The sequence below is a fragment of the Telopea speciosissima genome, chromosome 3 (genome assembly GCF_018873765.1).
Source record: "Telopea speciosissima isolate NSW1024214 ecotype Mountain lineage chromosome 3, Tspe_v1, whole genome shotgun sequence".
Classification (NCBI taxonomy): domain Eukaryota; kingdom Viridiplantae; phylum Streptophyta; class Magnoliopsida; order Proteales; family Proteaceae; genus Telopea; species Telopea speciosissima.
This window is the reverse complement of record NC_057918.1, coordinates 3,264,285-3,284,207: the sequence shown is the minus strand read 5'-3', so window position 1 is coordinate 3,284,207 and position 19,923 is coordinate 3,264,285. Positions and strand designations below refer to the sequence as shown.

At 40.4% G+C, this 19,923-nt stretch overlaps 2 protein-coding genes and 1 pseudogene across 2 annotated transcripts; 2 read left to right on the top strand and 1 right to left on the bottom strand.

Annotated features, from left to right (window-relative positions):
• Positions 1 to 752: 752 nt before the first annotated feature.
• LOC122653948 lies at positions 753 to 2,251 on the bottom strand. Its single transcript, XM_043847913.1, has 3 exons — positions 2,238 to 2,251; positions 1,529 to 1,738; positions 753 to 1,368 (listed from the first exon to the last, which is right to left on the bottom strand). Exons 1-3 carry the CDS (start codon positions 2,249 to 2,251, stop codon positions 753 to 755), a joined length of 840 nt encoding a protein of 279 aa, XP_043703848.1.
• A 1,216-nt stretch (positions 2,252 to 3,467) lies between these two features.
• Positions 3,468 to 6,587, top strand: LOC122656634 (cytochrome P450 78A5-like). Its single transcript, XM_043851241.1, has 2 exons — positions 3,468 to 4,462; positions 5,965 to 6,587. Exons 1-2 carry the CDS (start codon positions 3,509 to 3,511, stop codon positions 6,577 to 6,579), a joined length of 1,569 nt encoding a protein of 522 aa, XP_043707176.1. The 5' UTR covers positions 3,468 to 3,508; the 3' UTR covers positions 6,580 to 6,587.
• Positions 6,588 to 13,815: 7,228 nt separating this feature from the next.
• On the top strand, positions 13,816 to 16,138 carry LOC122657130 (annotated as a pseudogene).
• Positions 16,139 to 19,923: the final 3,785 nt, after the last annotated feature.

Below are 19,923 nucleotides of genomic sequence, written 5' to 3'. Positions count from 1 at the left end.
TCCACCCTTTGTGAAATGACACCCCTACTTCGCTTATCATGTACTCCCCATTGGTGCATGCTATTAGTGTGTGAAGAGTGAGTGACATGCCTAACCTTTGCCTTTATTTTTTATTTTCTCAGAAAGAAGGATTTCTCTCTCTTTCTCGCCCACTTGATTTCAGAAGTCTACTCCTTCTACACCTTTCTGTTTTGATTATAGACCTACTATCTTCTTTTGATTATAAGAGCTTTTCTATTTATTATTATTTTATGTAAATCCAAGAAGAATCAAGAATCATATATTTATTGGAAAAGTACACTGTCATCCCTTGAGGTTTGATTATAGCCCTACTATCTTCTTTTGATTATAAGAGCTTTTCTATTTATTATTATTTTATGTAAATCCAAGAAGAATCAAGAATCATATATTTATTGGAAAATTACACTGTGATCCCTTAAAGTTTGTATTAAATATAGAATGATCCCCTGCGTTTTTAAATTATACAATCACACCCCCTGAGTGGATGGTAAGTGGACGACGTTAAATAATATATTTAAAATACCAATTTTGCCCTTTTCTAATAACCTGTTAAAATTTAATGAGAAATTCCAACTTTGCCCTCTTATAAGATTATAAACCAAAACCGCACCTTTTTTACGGTTGTCTTCTTCCCTAAATTTGAAGTTGCCTCCATCGCTAACCTGCAACTCCACCGCACAGGTATTCATTTATACATTTATGTCTTCTCTCCCGGATTTTTTTCCCTGCTCTCATTTGTTGTGCCTCTTCCAAGCAGGGCCTGGTAGCTCCCGGTCCCACAAGATGGAATTGTAGAGGAGCTTCAAGTGTTCGAGATCACGCAGCCAATTGCAAAGGCATCTAATCGTCTCCTGGATGCTGGCTCGTGTGCTCAGCGTCGGAATGCAGGTTGGGTCAAGTGCAAGGGTCCGATTGCAATCGGCAATGGACTCTGCAATTCTGCCGGCGGCCCTGTAGGCGGAAGCCCTGTGCATGTAGCATTCCGCAAGGAAACCCTGTGGGGTTCTTCGACAATTATCGACTATCTTGGAAAAGAGACTGATGGACTCCGAGTAGAGGCCTGCGTCTAAGGCTTCAAGCGCCGTTGTGCGGCAGTGGAGGAGGAGGTTGATATGAACAAGAAGTTGTGCGACACACTCGGACTCCGACGGTGGTGGTGTTGTCGGTGGATTGCTGTAGCTAAAATCACTGCTGGCAGCAACGTTGGCAAACGAGAAGCTGTCGTCAGACCAACACACGCTTTCCTTCCTGAACGCTGCTGAAGCTAAACGTTTCCCAGTTTGAAGAAGAACCATTGCGTCTTCCATCAACCCAAGATGGCAACAAGCTTGACCCACAACCAAGTACCTGCATTGCCAAAAAAATCAGAGAGAGATGATGATAAGCAACATAAAACGAAACCATTCCAATGATTTTGACATTCTCAATAGGGTTTTATTTGATTAACATATTCTGTAAAAAAAAAAGGAACATAAAACAGGAAAATGAGTGAGAAACAGGGAAGTACCTCCATTGCCGTTCATTCTCGCAGCTCTTACAGAGACCAGCCATGACCTTCTTCAGGTTTGAAACAGAGAAGCATTTGAAAGTGGGGTCTTTATCTGTCGTATCAGACGGGAACTGGTCGGAGGAGAGGAGCTTCACCCGTTCCCTCGACAGCTGCTGGGACGAGTTGTCGGAAGAGAGAGACGATTCTTCAGACCCAGTTACAAAATGACTAATAGGGGTATATTAGTCATTTTAAGTTATGAATAACCAACATAGTATCACTTAACGGGAATGATATAACAGACTGGGACTGACCTGTAACAATTAACCAAAACTCAAGGGATGTGATTGTATAATTTATAAAGATAGTGAGTTATTCTATATTTAATACAAACCTTAGGAGGTGATAATGTAATTTTTCCTATAATTAATAAGGAAAAGTATTTGGCAATCGAATAGTTTCAAGTGATAAAAGTGCAGTATGGTTTTTTATAGTGTGGTGAGGTCAACTATCACGGATGATGTAATTTTCCCTTTAGGGTTGGGGTGTGTGGGCCTAGGGTTGAAGTGGATGATCGATGATGAGTGGGGTTTACTATATATATTTGTATAAATATTTGATTAAGGATAAAGTTTTCCTCCACTTGTAGAGGACGGTTCACCCACCATCCTAGGGTTCACAAACTCCTATAAGGGTTTTAGTATGTTTCAAAATATTCTCCCGATACCCATTCTCGTCCATCGATGAATAGAATCCCATTCACCTTGGGTGGGGGGAAACTCAATCTTTTGATTAATTTTTCTTTTTGATACTTTTTTTTCTGATACTTTTTTGTTCGAGTTTTCTTCACTCATGTGAAGAGTGAATCTCATAATTCATTAGTTTGGGTGGTTAGATGATTTTGCTGAATTATGATGCCAAGGGCATTTCTAACTTCATATAATTATGGGAAGAGAGAAAATGACATCCACGAGGAAGAAAAACTTTTGTAAGTCTTTTGCTAATTATTTTTGGAGGAGTGCAGTGTGTATTAGGAACAATAAGTATCATTTTAACTTGGCCAATTTTTTAAGGGGCGTTGTTCTTTGTGCTGCAGCGCAGACTACACCCAGGCATATGGGGGTGGGCGCAATGACCACCCTGCCCCCCTGCACAGGCTGCCTATGTGCCTAAGCGTAACTTGCGCTGCAGCACAGAGAACATTCGCCCATTTTTTAATTCATCCACGTTTAGGGAAACACTCATCTCCTTTCATTGTTCTTTGGCACTCATCCATCCGCAAGAAAAAGCATCGGTGAAGGAATTCTTCTTTCATTGTGGGTTGAGGAAAACTCGATTCTTCTAACTTTATCAACTATTCTACATGCATGAAACATTATTGCAATTCTGCATATAGAATCTTGAACGCTTTTAGGTTTTAGGTTTTAGGTTTTAGGTTTTAGTTTGGAACAATTGATGTGGGGGCTATTTGCATGTTTTGTTATTTTCTTTGAAGAGATCCATAATTTGGAGGGGACTTAGGCACCGAAAATGAAATAAATGTATGTGGACTTGAAAATGGGGCAAGTTCCATTGTACACATGATTCTCTGTCTGTTTTTTTTGGGAGGGGGGGGGTGGGGGTGGGAGTATCCAGATCTTCTACGGCGCGGGTTGCCCGTCCTGCCGTGCTGCGTAGACACAAGGTGGCGCATTGACCACCTTACCCCTGCCCGAATACCTTGCCTGAGTGAGGGTAAGGCGGTTATTGCGTGTGGCCCTGTGTCTGTGCAGCACAGGCAGGACAGCACAGCACCCGTAGAAGATCTGTGTTGGGGGTGGGAAGGGTGGGGGATCCAAAATATCTTTCAGACGAACTATATATTCAAATCGAAATACATGCCACCCTCACAGTCCCACAGCCAAACCTGCTTCTCAATACATTCCTATTGGCCCTGTGAACTGTGAAGAGCTTCTATTCTATTCTCCATTCTCTTCTCGTCTTTAAAAAAAAGAGAGAATGAAAGCAAGATTCTTAGCCAATCTCGGCTTCTTGACCCTCTTTTTTGTTGCTACTACCCAAACCCATTGTTCATGGCCTCGTCTTCTCCTTCTCTTCTCTCTCTTCCCTTTGCTCCTCAATTCTTGGTTAGTTCCAGGACCAGGAGGCTTTGCATGGAGAAACCACCACAACTTCTCTTCAACGCTGCACGGTCCAATTGGGTGGCCCTTACTGGGAAGCATCCCTACACTGTTGGGTCACCTCAATCATCGTAAACTGGCCGACCTATCGGCTTTACACGGTGCAACACGTCTTATGAGCTTCAGCATGGGCCTGACACGTGTCGTGATCAGTAGCCACCCTGATACTGCTAAAGAGATCCTCTGTGGGTCAGCCTTTTCTGATCGTCCAAGAAAAGAATCCACCCATCTGCTGATGTTTGAACGGGCCATTGGATTCGCACCATCAGGGGAGTACTGGAGACATCTGAGACGGATAGCAGCGAATCACATGTTCTCTCCACGGAGAATTGCCACTCTCGAGGGTCTTCGACAGTGTATAGTGGATGACATGCTGAAGGAAGTGTGGAAGGAGATGGAGTGGAAAGGGTTTGTGGAGGTTAGAAGAATACTTCAAAAGGGTTCTTTAGATAATATTGTAGAGAGTTTGTTTGGGAAGTCTTTGTGTTTGGAAGGGAAGGAGTTGGGTTTAATGGTTAAGGAAGGTTATGAGTTAATAGAGAAGTTTAATTGGGAGGATTATTTTCCATTGGGGTTTCTGGACTTCCATGGAGTGAGAAGGAGGTGTGGTAAGTTGGCCATTAGGGTTGATGGTCTATTGCGTCAGGTGATAGAGGAGAGGAGAAGGGAAGAGGGAGGGTACTGCAGGAGCAGAGATGACTTTCTCAGTGTTTTACTTGCTTTACCGAAGGAAGACCAATTGAGTGATTCCGATATGGTGGCTGTTCTGTGGGTAAGTATAATCTCTCTCTCTCTCTCTCTCTCTCTCTCTCTCACACACACACACACACACACACACACACACACACACACACACACACACACACACGCACAACTATAAGGAGGATTTGGATACTCTGCGGCCTGGGGTTGTACGACCATCGTGTTGCGCCCAACTCTCAGGTCGCCACCTCAACACATATGCCCATATATCCAATGGTTGGGCATCGAGCTTCTAAAAAATGTCGCTCAAAATTCAAATTTAAAAAGAGTTCGATGCCCAACTATTGGATGGGCATCTGTGCTGAGGTGGTGACTTGAGAATTGTGCAGTGCGATGGCCGCGCAAGCCGCAAAGGAACCCGGTCCCTATTAGAAAGCTTTATATGCTATATATGGCCCTATTAAACCTCACAACTGATATGTGTGTGGATCAGCTCCTCATATGTGTAGAGTAACGATTCCATATGTACAGACTTGAGACAAGTTCTGTCTCTTACTGACAGTATAGAAAGGCATTTATAGAAGCAAAAGGACATGTGTCATCACGAAACCGTATGTGGAGCTGATGTGGACTGAGTTTGTTTCCATTTTAATTGGTTTTGTATACCCTTCTTGTGGGTTATCAAGGAGATAAGCATGCTTATGCTAATTAAAAGTATCTTTGTTCTTTTGATGTCCCCATCACACAGGATTAGATTCTTTATTCCTCGGTCAGCAGGTTCTCTCGATCTTTTGAGTTTTAATACCCAAAATGGAAAAAAGTAAAATGAAAATGGTGATTTGGAAAGAATCTTCAAGATGTGGCGAACATCATCTTCTGATTCGCAATTTTTTTAAGCTTTAGATACTTTTTGGACTTTGGAGATTGGATTGTTTATGTTCTCTTGATTACACTTGATTTTGATTTTGTTTTAGTAGGGTTAACTAGTTCACATGTTTAACTTTAAAAAAAAAAAAGAGTTCGGTTCCTCTACACCTATCAACAGGTGAACGCACATGTCAGAGCCAACCATCTGTCCTATTTTTGCCATTTACAAGAGGAGGGGGTTTTTATGAAAACATAATTAAAATGTGATTGACTCTAAAATGTATGTATGTTCACCTGTTGGTATGTGCAGATGATCCATTTTCAAATAAAAAAACCCACAAGACTCCCACTCTAAAACCCTAGTCATCGAATAATTAATGGTGGTAAGATCGTGGGTTTTACCAAAACAAAAATCTGCACCTAACCATCGCGATGTATCCTATTGGTAGAGGTTGCACAGTGTATATTCATACATGCACATGACCAAATTTCCTTTCAACCATGTTGAAAAAGAATCTCTTCAATCAAAGGCCATTGTTGCGTTATAAATGAGTATTTTGGACCTTCAACATATACGGTGGAAGGTAATAATTACAACAGTAGATTCGTGGGTGAAGAGTTCATCCTAGGTATAGGAAAACTTTCTTCTTCATACTTAATGTGAATTGTGAATGCTTCTCTCTCTCTCTCTCTCTTTGATTATAGGAGATGCTATTTCGGGGAACAGATGTGCTTGCCATCCTTCTTGAATGGATCATGGCAAGAATGGTGTTGCATCCAGATATTCAAGCCAAAGCCCAAAAAGAAATCGACATACAGATCAGCAAAAATCGGCACGTGCGAGACTCGGACATTCTCAATCTTCCTTACCTTCAAGCTATAGTTAAGGAAGTCCTCCGATTGCATCCTCCGGGTCCGCTACTTTCATGGGCCCGCCTCGCCACTCACGATGTCCATGTAGGCAAGTTCTTTGTCCCAGCAGGCACAACAGCAATGGTGAATATGTGGGCTATAACCCACGACGGGTCCATTTGGAATGACCCATGGGCCTTCAGACCGGAACGGTTCTTGGAAGAAGATGTCAGTGTTATGGGCTCAGATTTAAGGCTTGCTCCATTTGGGTCGGGCCGTCGGGTGTGTCCAGGTAAGGCCCTTGGTTTGGCTACTGTTCATTTATGGTTGGCATGTCTTCTCCAAAATTTTGCCTGGTTCCAAGTCCCAACCCATTCCGTCGATCTTTCTGAATGCCTGCATCTCTCCCTCGAAATGAAGAAACCATTGGCTTGCCGTGTTCTTCATCGGAGACCCACAATGCAGTGAAGACAGTGTTGCAGCGCTCAAGAGACAGTTTCCTTCAAAGCCAAAGCAGCTAGTGAGCTCAATATACTTGGAAGCTATTCTAGCTTAGTTCTTATTCCTTCTTAATTATACAAAGACAATTAGATATCTATGTATTAATCCAGAGGAGGGTTTGAGATATGAAGCATTCACTATTCAAGGTAGGAAAGCATTGTGTGAGTTCAGCCGAGCTAGGTGAAGAGATAACAGGCACACACACACCAATTCAGATCGTCTATGGCGCAGCTGCCGGTAGCAGCCTGTACGACGCAGACTGGGTCGCGTGCGCAATGACCGTTTTACCCCCGCTCGAGCAAGGCGTTTGGACAGGGGTAAGGCGGTCTTTGCATGTGCAGCTCAGTCTGCGCCGCTCGGGCTGCTACAAGCAGCTCGCCGTAGAGGATCTGGATCCCACACACACACTCTCATAGATGTGCCTAAAGTCTAGGACACTTTGCTCAATTGCTCATATTCCCCCAAGAAAATCCTTCCAAAACATATCCCTCTCTCTCTTGGAGAACTAGAGGGACTAACTAGGGTTGGTCGGGTTCAATCCTTTTCAACCCTGAGAACTAAATGGTATACCTACAAACTGTAAATCTAATATGAAACTATATCCCACCTCACAATCTCACATCACTGATGGTATTAGGCTCAGCTCAGCTAATGTTTGGGCTTTGGATTATTATCAAGAATTAAAATTTGAACCTTTTTTTTCCCCTTCCTCATTGAGTTATTAGATTTTCAAAGAGAAGTACAAATAGAATTTCTGTTTACTTGTACTAAAACACATACCTCCCCCCCCAATCCCAAAAATAATAATAATAATAATAATAATAATAAGCAACTTGTACTAAAAACAGAAAACGATAGCACTAAGAGGACTGCATTGGTGGTTTTTACTGGCCTATTTTGAGAACACAAAATAACACCAATAGCCACATTAGAAGAGTAGCTAGTAAAATAAATTTCATGGATGGAAAAACAAACCTTCTACTAGGAGACATATAGATCTTAAATTTTATTAGAAAACTGTGGACCCCACAACCAAGGCAACCTGAGCCAATAATATAACAAGCCCGACTCCAAATCTCCAATCAGGTATAACTCAAAAGAAGATCCTGGAAGTGATCTCATTCAAATAATCACCCCCACCCCACCCCCCGGCCAAAAAAAAAACAGAGACAAATATCAAGCTTCTCTCCATATAAAAGGACTTCAGTGTTCCTGCATTAAAACTGCATTCCACGTGTACGACAAAAACCACAATAGATCCGTGACGTGAGACAAATCAAACTAAACTGAGGTTCAGCATTTTAGTATTTGCACAATCTATATGTTTCATATTGAATATTTCAAGAAAATGTGTCCTTCTTTCTTTAATCCAAAGAACAGACAGTTTTTGAGCTTGACATATACTGAATAACTACACTCTTCCAGAGCCTCGCGTGCTTTCTCAAAACGTTGCTATCTGAACGATTGAACAACTAACTTTAGGCTTACTTGTAGCGTTGCTAGCTTGATTGGTTTTGGCTTGGACTCTGCTCTCCATGTAATGCAATATAGGACATCATAAGAATAGGAGATCAATTACCTTCCACCATATATATCCATATCCTACACCAAAGACGATGACAACTGGAACCCCATAGGTGCCAGCACCTGCACATGATGAAAGCTGGTTAAACAACAATTTCAAAAAAATTGCAAGAAAAAAAAAAAGAATACTAAAACAACAATTTCAAAAAAGATCCGGTAAAGATAGGTTTGTTTTAGTATTCATATCTTTTTTTACATTCCTGCAATTTTTAATGTGTTCATATTCGATCTATTTTTAGAAATATAAGAAGGCGCTCTGTAACATGAACAATCAGTTAGGTAGTGTCTAACTATTAGACTTAGATCGACTTTAGGAATGAAAGGGAGAGAAATGGATCAAAGATATATAGAGATAGACTAGGGTATGAAATTCCCCACAAATAAAACTAAATCCTAGGAAAGTTCATCCAAACCACATTGCTTAGGTAGTGTATGATATTATTGGGCTTATGACCCTAGGAATATCTCAGGTTCTTTATCGCCCCCAGTACTGGGGGCGCTGCTGTGCGCATCGTGTGGCGCAGCAACGGCCATGTGCGCACGGCGGGGCCCGCTATGCACACATGGCCGTTGCTGTGCCGCACGATGCGCACAGCAATGCCCCTAGTACTGAGGGCGATAATTTTCCGAGAAACAAAAGGGTCCCGAGGATGGTTTTCCGCTTATTGGTCATTATCAGTTGATAGAAAAGCAAAAAAGTACCCATACGAGTGATACATACCAGTTTTACTAGTCACTGATACTGATATCATACCGATCCTGTATCGATAACATGGTACGAACAAGGGGTAAAATGATCCAAAAACTCATTTTTTTAAGGAAATCAAGAGGTAATTTTGTCCAATACGACCGATCCAGGTCGATACCATATCGGTTTTCCGTTTTACCAATAACCATTCCAATACCGTGCACTAAAACCATGTTGGCGATCAATTCAAATTCAATAGTGGAATTATGATCCAATCTGTCTGATCATTACTGGCTAGTGGCTAGAGTCGTCTTTCCATACTTAATTGTATGACCAAATAGAATCTCTTGTCTGCTACATACGGCCACTAATATTGAAAGTCAATCGTGTCAACATTCTGTACTACTTGTGTACATGTTTTCGACAAAAGTATACTCCACGATAACCAACGGGAAGGCATCAAAAGGGCTTGTATTTGGTCATTGCGCCCCGTTGTTAGGGGCACTAGGGGAACTGGATCCGGCGGGGAATTGTAGGGGATAAAGATCTGAAGCACACCAACAAGGTAGATGACAAAATAATATTATACATTGGAGGGCAACAATATCATTTCATAAGAAAGAGAGAGAGAGAGAGAGACATCTGTAGGTTAGCGTTGACCTAAGCATAAGAGGGTGGTGGAGAGAATGGGGTTGCGACAATAGACAACAAGTTGAACGGTTGATATGCAGATAGGGGATCCAATAAAAAATAAGATGTTAGTGCGTAAAGAACTCATTACACACCACTAACGTATAGATTCCCTTCCAAATATAAGTAGGGTCAAAAAATAAAATGAAAATCTGATGTTATATTACAAGTAGGAACCAAACAACCTCAATATTTGGTTCTAGGTAGATTTTTTTTTGATAACCTATTTTATTAGCACTGGAACAACGTTCCAGTCCAGTCAAAGAACAGTCAAAGAACAATGGAAGTGAAATACAATCTGGGGGTGAAGAAACCCAAGTCTGATCTAACTGAGATGCAGAACCAAGAGTTGCCAAACAATCGGCAGCCGCATTCGCCTCACGCAAAGTATGCAGGAACGAAATGATGAAAAAGTATTGTGCTAAAGAGTTACAATCCTCTATAATAGAAGCTATACGCCATGGAGGAACCAATGTGGGTTCTAAGTAGATCGACCTTCCACATTTTATGTGCATTAATACTAGTAGGATCAATCATATGAATTAATTTGAACCCAAAAAAAAAATCATATGAATTAATACATGCAAGCATTATGTCACTTGCCATTAATGTTCTCAAGACATCAGAAGAATTTAATAGTCACCAGTTTCTTCTTTTCTTCTAACCCATTCCTAAAGCAACAAAAAATTTGGATTGGTTAATTGACTATCTTTGATGCGTTGGTTACGTTTGCTGAGACAATTTGGATCCTCTATTGTCGAGCTGCCTGGTAAGACGGTGCTGCCTAGACACGACACGATGTGCAATGACCGCCTCACCCCTGTCCGAGTGTCTTGCCCAAGTGAGGGTAAAACAATCATTGCGTGCATCGCTATGTCTAGGCAACATGATCTTACCGAGCAGCTCGGCGATAGAGGATCTAAATCCTCCCATTAGTTATCAACTCAACTATCAAGGCGTTACCAAGGCGGTTTTTCAAGGGCTGGGTAGTTGGTCGTCTTTCATTAAGTAAATCAGGCGGGCGCCTTGAGAGTTGAGACCCTAGGCACGCCTAAGGTCCCTCGCGTCGCCTATTGCCTATTTTTTAAAAATTTTATAATTAATTTGATGTTTTTTCTAATGTTTTTATTTGATGTACATGTAGCTTCGATACACTGTAGATGCACTAAATCATTTCAGACTTTTATAGAAAAAAGGAATGATACCCTTTTTAACATTCAGATTGGATTGTATACCATATTATATATACTGCAGATACATTTATTGATATCATAAAACACAACAGAAGGATCGAAGACGAAGAGAAAGAAGGGAAGGAACTCGTTGCTGCCGACGCCGCTGCTGCTGTTTGTCGCGAACAAGTTCTTTAGGTATGTTTCGACTTTCTTTCTCCTATTCTTTTTCTTTTGGCTTCTTTTGTCCTTCTAGTTCTTCCGTCCTCCTCCTCCTCCTCCTCCTGTTTCTGTTTTCTTTCTGGCTTCTTTTGTCCTTCTACTTCTTCCGTCCTCCTCCCATTTCTGTTTTCTTTTCTTTTTCTTCTGAAAAGAAAACACTCTTTCTACTTGAACGGTCTGAAACCCTCTTTCTACTCTGCATTTTTTTCCCTTTTATTCTTCTAGCTGCTTCTGCTAGCGGTGGCTGGTGGTTTGGCAGCTGCATTTTTTCCTTTTATTCTTCTAGCTTCTTCCTCTTCTTTGTTCCGTGTCTGACCATCTTCTACTTTTTTTGTTCTTATTCTCCTATACCTTCTTCTTCCATGCTAGTGGTGGCCGGTGGCTTTGGCTGCTGCCGGAGTGGCTGCTGCTGTAATATCTGTGATTCGATATAAATTGTGCATTTCTTAGTATAATTTATGAAATGCTTCTGTTATTATAAGTTATGCAATCTGTGATTATGAAACTATTTATTCTGTGATTATGTGAGTCTGTAATTCTGTCATTATGTGAGTAAATAATTATGTGATTCATTGATTATCTGATTCACTGATTTTGTAATTCTGTGATTATACTGTTTTGCAATTCCTTGTTTATGTACTCCAATTCTTTCATATTAATATGCTATTTGTGCCTAATGAAATGGTTGTATAAAAATTAAAAAAAAACACTTGTGTGCCAAGGGCGACTGCGGCCGCCCAATGGCCAAGGCACTTAGGAAGGCCTTCAAACGCCATGGTCGCCTTGCCGCCTTGATAATTATGCTGATCATAAGATTCCTGAAGTGTTCAGGAATCTATTGTCTGGAACTGTATGCTGTCAGATTCTCGAATCTAGCCTTGTCTTCTTCTACCTCTGGTGACACTGCTGTGGTTCCTAGCTTCTGCATCACAGCTTTTCTTGACCAAATTCTTAAATTGGAAAATCGAATTATTCCAAATATTATACCCTTCCGAATGATTCCAGAATCCGAGTTTGTTAACTATTGTTAGCCCCTCTTGGCAGACACCATCAGCTAAATAATATTTGGCGGATATAAGTTTCAAAATTCTAACTGAATGATTTTAGTGAAATCACAATCTGCAAGCTTCTCTAATTATGTGAAATCTCCAGTGAGAAGCTCCCTGCTCTTCCGCTTTTCTATATATGATCTGAAACTTTTAAGTTTGCAGCCAATTTAAGTTCCATTCTATACTGTGATTCAATTTTTGCTGAGTATCATCACATACTACTCTTTTTTTCTGAATTCAATTCTCCTTTCGATATTCATACTCTGTTTTCGTAACCAGAAGGTCCAGAACTCTATCCATTTGGTGTGCACTGCTCAGAAAGACTCGGAAAATGTTCTCTACTGAACGCAAGGTAGGGAATCCCCTCACAGCCACTCGACCTTGCTGCTGAGTTGGGGGGGGGGGCATCATTAAGATCTTGTCTGAATCTGCCCTTTCCCATCCACGGAATCAATACTCAAATAATCAGAAATAAGAGCTGTTCTATTAGTGGCGGGATTGTTGTGAGCTCAGGAAAGTAACTGATTATGGGTTTTCAGAACCCCACCTATTCCTCTCCTCCCACTTCTATACAGACCTATCAAGTAAGATAGAAAGGATTTGCAGAATGCCCTTCCAAATTCCTGTGCTATGCAAGGAGAATCCACTGCCACTATCCCATGTACTGCCCATGGCATATTTATTTATTAATTTGTTCAACGGTCTTACCCGTTACTAAGTCTCCTAATATGGGAGTAAGCAGACATTATTGAGGGAGTTATTTATTTTATATATAATTCTGGTATTTTACCCAGTCAGTTCTTTCTATTGCGTACCATCTTTCATTAATGTAGGAGTTCAACTAAGAACCACTCTACAGTAAGATAGATAATAGTTGCAGCAGAACACCTAAATAGAAACTAAATCAGAATTAGTAACTTAGTGAATAAGGACCAAACCAGCTGCAGGAATGGCTCCAAAGTAGGATCGAGTGAAGGCCAAGGAAAATGTGGTTTGTGCTCCAAATATCAGCCAATTCTAATGGCTGGTTGTGAAGTTATTCAAGTCTGAAGTTTGCAGCAGATTCTGGGCAGAATTAAGATTGCAGGTGTAGCAGTCCTTCACTTGATTGTGTAAACAGAAACAGCAGTACTTGGTGATGATTGTGGATTGATTCAAGTCTTCAAAGAGTTCTCCAGCAGTAGTTTATTGCAGTCACAAGATGGAAGCAACAGTAGGGGTCGATTGGAAGAACAAAAATAGAAAATAGAAGGATAGATAGAAAGGGGGATAGGTATAGGAGAGGGGTAGGCTATCTCAGCCTTGGGTCTTCTAGAAGGCCTCCTTGGCTTGCTCAATCTGGTCTTGCTAGGCTGGCTCAAGCTGGTCTAGTTCTGGTCCATTAGAAGCTGTTGGTTTGATGGGCCAGATGCTTGGTTCTTCTTTTTCTTCCTGTGGTAATGCTGGTCAGGCATGGGATCTACATCAGTCATGGTACAAATTGTGATTCCATTAGAAGAGTTTAATCATTTTTGTGTGGAATGTGGATGTAAAGTTTCATATTTTCAGAATTAATAGAACGATTAATTTTATTTAGCTACTTTATTGCATTTAATTGACTTGGGTATGCTCCCTTTCAATAAATTGATATTATTCACGCTATTATTGTGTTAATTGGATGATGTGCATATTATGTACTGAATACCCTGTTTTTGCCACATTCATCTTTTTGAGCTAAATTTTTTAAAAGTATTATTGAATTGCAAGTCAAATTAGTTAATACCCAAATGCACCATATGTCGATAATGGTTTGGGCTTTGCAGGTAGCACCCAACTGAGAAAACCTAGAAAGTAAAAGCTCTTCTATCTTGTTAATTCACTCCCTCCAACACTCAAATCACTGCTTAATCATGGCGGGTGGTAAGATCAGGAAGGAAAAGCCTTCCCGAGCTGCAACTCTCCAGGGAGGCATTCCTTTCCACAAATCAAAAGGACAGCATATCCTCAAGAACCCTCTGCTCGTGGACACAATAGTTCAGAAAGCAGGAATTAAGAGCACAGATGTTATCCTTGAGATTGGTCCTGGTACGGGTAACCTTACAAAGAAGCTACTTGACGCTGGTAAGTCAGTGATCGCTGTTGAATTGGATCCTCGCATGGTTCTCGAGTTGCAGCGTCGCTTTCAAGGAACTCATTCCAATCGATTGAAGGTATCAATACTCTTCTTCTTTTTGGTGGGGGGGGGGGGGATCATTGGGCTTTTCAGGTGGTTGGATGAATGGACTAGTTAGAGAGTCTTGAATGTTTTTATCAACTCACCTGCTGTGTATTTTAAATATATTATTGTTGATTATGATTGCCTTTTTCACTTTAAAAAAAAGGCTTTTTTCTCCTCTCACTAATTACCGTGGAGCTTCAGTAACTGCCCCTTACATCAATTAGTGCTGAATCCTCTTAATTGTTAGAATAATGTGTTCCTTCCCCAACCCCCCCAAATTGGTTTATCACTTAGTTGTTTTCCTTCTTTCCTGTTTTCCATCGACACTGATGTATCCCCTCTGAGCTGAGAGGTCACATATATTTTTTGGTGATATTCCTTTTTGTCTGTTCACTGGATTTTCAATTTTCTTCTTTTTTTTTTTTAGGGGGGGGGGTACATTAACTCATTCTATGATCATGCATCTATTTTTTATGAATGATTTCTCCATAAAACTGTCTTTCTGATGAATTGTTTCTCCATAAACATGTTTTGATGAATTGTTTTCATATTATTTTATTACCTCATCCTCTGGTTGCCTCTTTTAGATTCCTTTAGGGTCCATAGGTACAGTTAAGGTTTGACTGCGACCTAGGACATGACCCACAGACTCTCTTTAGGAATGGATCCTGCAACCTCCCCTCAAAGAGGGGATGCCGCTAGAGACTGGATCAGCAAGCTCTTGGCTTGTTTATTGTATATTGCTCAGTTGTCACTGTCTCATCTGATTGTGTCATGGTTGTTCATCTTTTATCAAGATATTCATTTTCTTTAAGAACCATCTGAACCAGAAATTATTAAATGGATAATCTCTTCTGGCTTTAGAATCAAATCCTATATTCCCAAAATGACTGACGTCGAGACTTCCAGAAAAATCAGTCATCTTCATGGAGAACTAACAAAATACCATTGAGGCAACCAAATTTGAACTTCAGGAAATGGTGTATTTGATTTTGCTTTTCTGTTTGAAATTTGAAGTGGAAATACATTTCCAGGAGTGGCATCCTCATGATCTCCCACAATTTGCTGTCTTCTGTTGGTGTGCTACTATACTAGTGTATCTGTTTGTGCACTGGCTGCTAAACTAATCAGAGTTTACCATTCTTTGTGAAATCTTGGTTTCTACAGGTCATCCAAGGAGATGTGCTGAAGTGTGATCTTCCCTACTTCGATATCTGTGTAGCAAACATACCTTATCAAATTTCTTCCCCTCTCACTTTCAAGTTGTTGTCACATCGACCAGTCTTCAGGTGTGCGGTCATTATGTTTCAAAGGGAATTCGCCATGAGACTTGTTGCTCAGCCTGGAGATAATCTTTATTGTCGCCTTTCAGTGAACACACAACTCCTGGCCCGTGTTTCCCATCTCCTTAAAGTGGGTAAAAACAATTTCCGTCCTCCACCTAAAGTAGATTCTTCTGTTGTCAGAATTGAGCCAAGGAAACCACTTCCCCCAGTGAATTTCAAGGAGTGGGATGGATTAATCAGGCTTTGTTTCAACCGAAAGAACAAAACTCTAGGTTCCATTTTCAGGCAGAAGTCTGTCCTCTCTTTGCTGGAAAAGAACTACTAGACCTTACAGGCACTACAGCTCTCGCAGAAAGGGTCTTCAGAGGATACAGATATGGCTGAGGATGTGTCTGTTTTGGCACACGCTAATGAGGACCTGAATATGGACATGGAGGATGGAAGAGATGATGAGGACATGGAGATGGAGGATGGTGAAGCAGGAATGGAGGGGTCTGATTTCAAAGAAAAGGTGTTGGGTGTGTTGAAACAAGGAGATTTTGAGGAGAAGAGGTCTTCCAAGCTTACACAAGTGGATTTCCTGTACTTGCTTTCCTTGTTTAACAAGGCAGGCATTCACTTCTCTTGAATCAGGGGCTCAGTATTTTTTCGTTATTTTTTTCCTTTCTTTTAAAATTTTAGTTTATATTGTAACCAATTTTGTTTCATCTGCTTTCCTTGGACAACTGGGGTATAGGGTATCTCAGTTTTGGGGATTGTCTATATATCTGTTCTTTACAATATAAGGGAAGACTCTTTTCTATTCTCCTATAATGCAGTTTTGCTATTGTGAGTACCAATTCTTTAATCTTGTTCTGAGTTGGACATCTTTGATTCCTCTTATGAAATAGTCATTTCTTATGCTCACAAAATTTGTCAAAGCAATTTTGTTTCTTGAATGGATTTCATGGTGATATTTTGAGGGTTTGAGGTTTCTACTTGTGACACTACAGGCCAACGTACCCAACAAAAGCCACCTCTCATTTGTAGGTTTGAGACTTTAGATTTCACCTTGTACAAGTGGATTTCCCAAGAAGCTCGAACTCCAGACCTCCTGGCGAGCATGGGCATGAAGCACACCACAGCTCACCAACTGTGGTAGGCAGCTGTTGTTAAGAACTTAAGAACAAAGCATATTGAAATTAACTGTTCTTCACCATTTTCTTCAAGGAATATTTTTGCCACACATCTCCTCAGAGTATCAATTTGACGATATTCTCACCAAGGTTCACATGCATCTTCAGTTTTTTATATCTGAACTTGAAATGGTTTCTCATTTACCATCTCAAGTTTGAAGGGAGGTATTAGATGTATATTCTGTTATGAATTGCTGTTATATTTCTTTTGCCTTTTATAATTCTTTTTTTTTGTGTAGGCCTGCCCTACCTTGTATAGGTTCAATTCTTCTATATTTATTCGCATCCTAATGATTACAATAGATTGAATTTTTACCAAGTTTTGAACTTGTTTACTACCTCACTTAATTCAACGTTTCTATATCTCACACACACACCAAATTTTAAAAACTCCACTGAAGTGGCCTGCCATCAGTAGCAGCTACTTCTTGCATTCCCTTGATTGGAGAAAGCAAGGCCTGTAGTATTAGTGAAGCTTTACCAAAATAATCACATTCATTTCAGACTCAAATTTTAGAATGATTTTTTACTCATTAATGACCCTGGTGAAAAGCAAAAGTAAAATTTAACGGGTGTCCATGAGTTGGAGACCCAGTAAATGAGCCAGATGTTCCAATTTGTGCAATCAATAGGTGGTTAATAATGTAACTTGTGAAATAAGGTCCAACATTCTTCCTGCTAACACTATCATAACACTTTTTTCTTTTTTTTTGGCAAAAAAAAAAAAAAACTTATGGGAGAAATAACGCTAATCGATGCTGTGCCTGAGTGTGTATCTATGCCTAACCATAGCCTAGTGCGAAAAGACTGACATTGCCCCTGGTCCTTTCTGCCTTTCCAGGGGGCAGCACTAGTCTTTTTGTGCTGGGAATCTCGGATGTGTCTGGGCACAGGTACACACCCAGGCACAACACAACACTGATTAGCGCTCCTTTTTCTAAACTAAAAGAATAGAAGAGTTGAATCTATGGTTTCTATTGCTCAAAAAGCTAGATTTATACAATCTGGTAATTTTTAAGAGAGACAAATAGAAAAGAGAACATGTCAGCAGAGTATGGAATACTGAAGGAGCTGATTCAGTCTTTTTGTTTTTCCTTGTCTATTTTTTATTGGTTTTCATATTTCCCCTTTACAAATTCATACACCAAGTTCTACCAACCAAAAAAATAAATAAAATTCATACACCAAGAAAAAAAATGTTCAAAATACTTTATTTTGGCCAATGGTAGTTTTTCTATGGGTCTTGAGCCTTTATTGATGTAATGGGCTTCTTATAAGCTTATAAAGTGGGGGTAAAGTTAATGCATGAAATTAGTAATTACGTATTTGAGTAAGAATATAGTACTTAATAGCTTTTGAGAGTTCTATTTTTTCTACCAAAAAAAAAAAAAAAGAGAGTTCTATTTTGAATCTATTTCCTTCTCTTTTTTTTAAAGAGATTTCAAGCTGTTGAACTTGGCATACGGGATTGGTAACCCATACTTGATTACTTCTCTTTCTTTTTTGGGAAATTATCAGTGCCACCCACTGAGTTATCCCGTTATTTTAATGCAACTACACTAAGTACCAAAATATCAAATCTGATAAAAAAACTAACGGGGTTAATTATGTGTGTGTAATGTATTATCCCAAAAAAAAAAACAATGTAGTGTAAATGACTAAACTACCCTCTACGCTAAAACATTAATGTAGATACCCAATACCACCACCACCGCCACCACCCATCCTTACCACCATCACCGCCGCGCGGCCCCATCCCACACCATCCTCTGCAGTGATCCATGGAGGGAAAAGCAAGCAAAGATCGATTGAGGGGTTTTGTTTTTCCTTCCAATCTTACCATTTTGCTTTTCATGGGTTTCAATTTTCAAGTTGTTATGGTCCTTTGGATCGGATTCCAATGTAAAACAGCAGAAGCTGTAGAGATAATCTGAGTACCATTCATGATTCTTGAAACACTACCCTGTTCTTCTTCGTTTCAAGTTTCCTACACGGCTTCTAGGGATTTTTCTCAGTGGATAAGAAGATTCTCATCAGTGGCTTCATTTCGTTTAGGGTTTTCAACTGGTTAGGGGGTGGGGATCATTTAGAGATTTGAAAAAAAATAAAAAAAAAGGAAATAGAGAGTGAGAACACCAAATGCAATCCTCCAATACAACTATTTTAAACTATAATTACATTATTCAAAGGGGGGAGGGTTTTTCTAAGGAAGCAGGATAAAATAATACACCAATGAGGTGCGATAGAACACCTTCGTACATATGAGGATAACAAGGCCATTTTATGTGAAGATAATATATATATATATATATATAGTAGGGGTGTCAATGCCAAGCCCGCACCGGCAGACCCGACCGCACCCGACCGCTTAAAGACCGAACCGGCCCGACCTGATTAATAAACGTGTCGGGCTTCAGCCCGACCCGTTTATAAACGGTCGTTCCCGGTGCTGGAGGTGGCACCGTCGGGTGCCCGACCGACCCGCCCGTTTAAAGCCCCGACCGAGCCCGAACCCTTTTGCCCCGTTTAAACCCGACCCCCTAAGCCCGATAATTATTACCTATTCTACCCCCAACCCCAAGGCACAGCCATGTTCAAACGGCCAAAAGAGAAAAGACCCAAACGCAAACGTTCCAACTTCCAACTCCCTAACGACCTAGGTAACCTAACCCTCCTAAATGACTAAGTAACCATTAACCTTAATTATTTACCAAAAAAAAAACCATTAACCCTAATTAACCTTCCAAATTCCACCTCTTTTTTTTCTTTTTTCTATTCAGTCTCGCAAAATCAAAATTTTAGTCTTTGAGTAATTGTTTGTGGATTCAATCTAACACGTATCCTCATAGGGTTTGTTTTATGATGGGGTCTTATAATCTAATGAGGATTACATTTGGAATTAAGGTGGCTTCTTTAATTAACTTCTACCAGAATCTAACAAGTGAATGAACCCAGACAGATTGGTATTTACGCTCGTGTTCAAGGCAGTTGTGCATTTTATTGCATTTGTAATATTTAAATTTGAGCAATGCTAGGAGGACATTATCTGCCCACACCGTTTAATACCCGTTTAGTGCCCGTTTAGAGTTAAATAGGTCACTAGCCCGACCGAGGCCCGTTTAAGACCCGTTTACCTTGAATAAGGCTGCCCCGATTAAAGACCGAACACTGACCGATCGAAATTAAATAGTACCATGTCCGCCCAATGCAAGCCCGAACACCTAAACGGTCGGACACGGTGCAGCCTA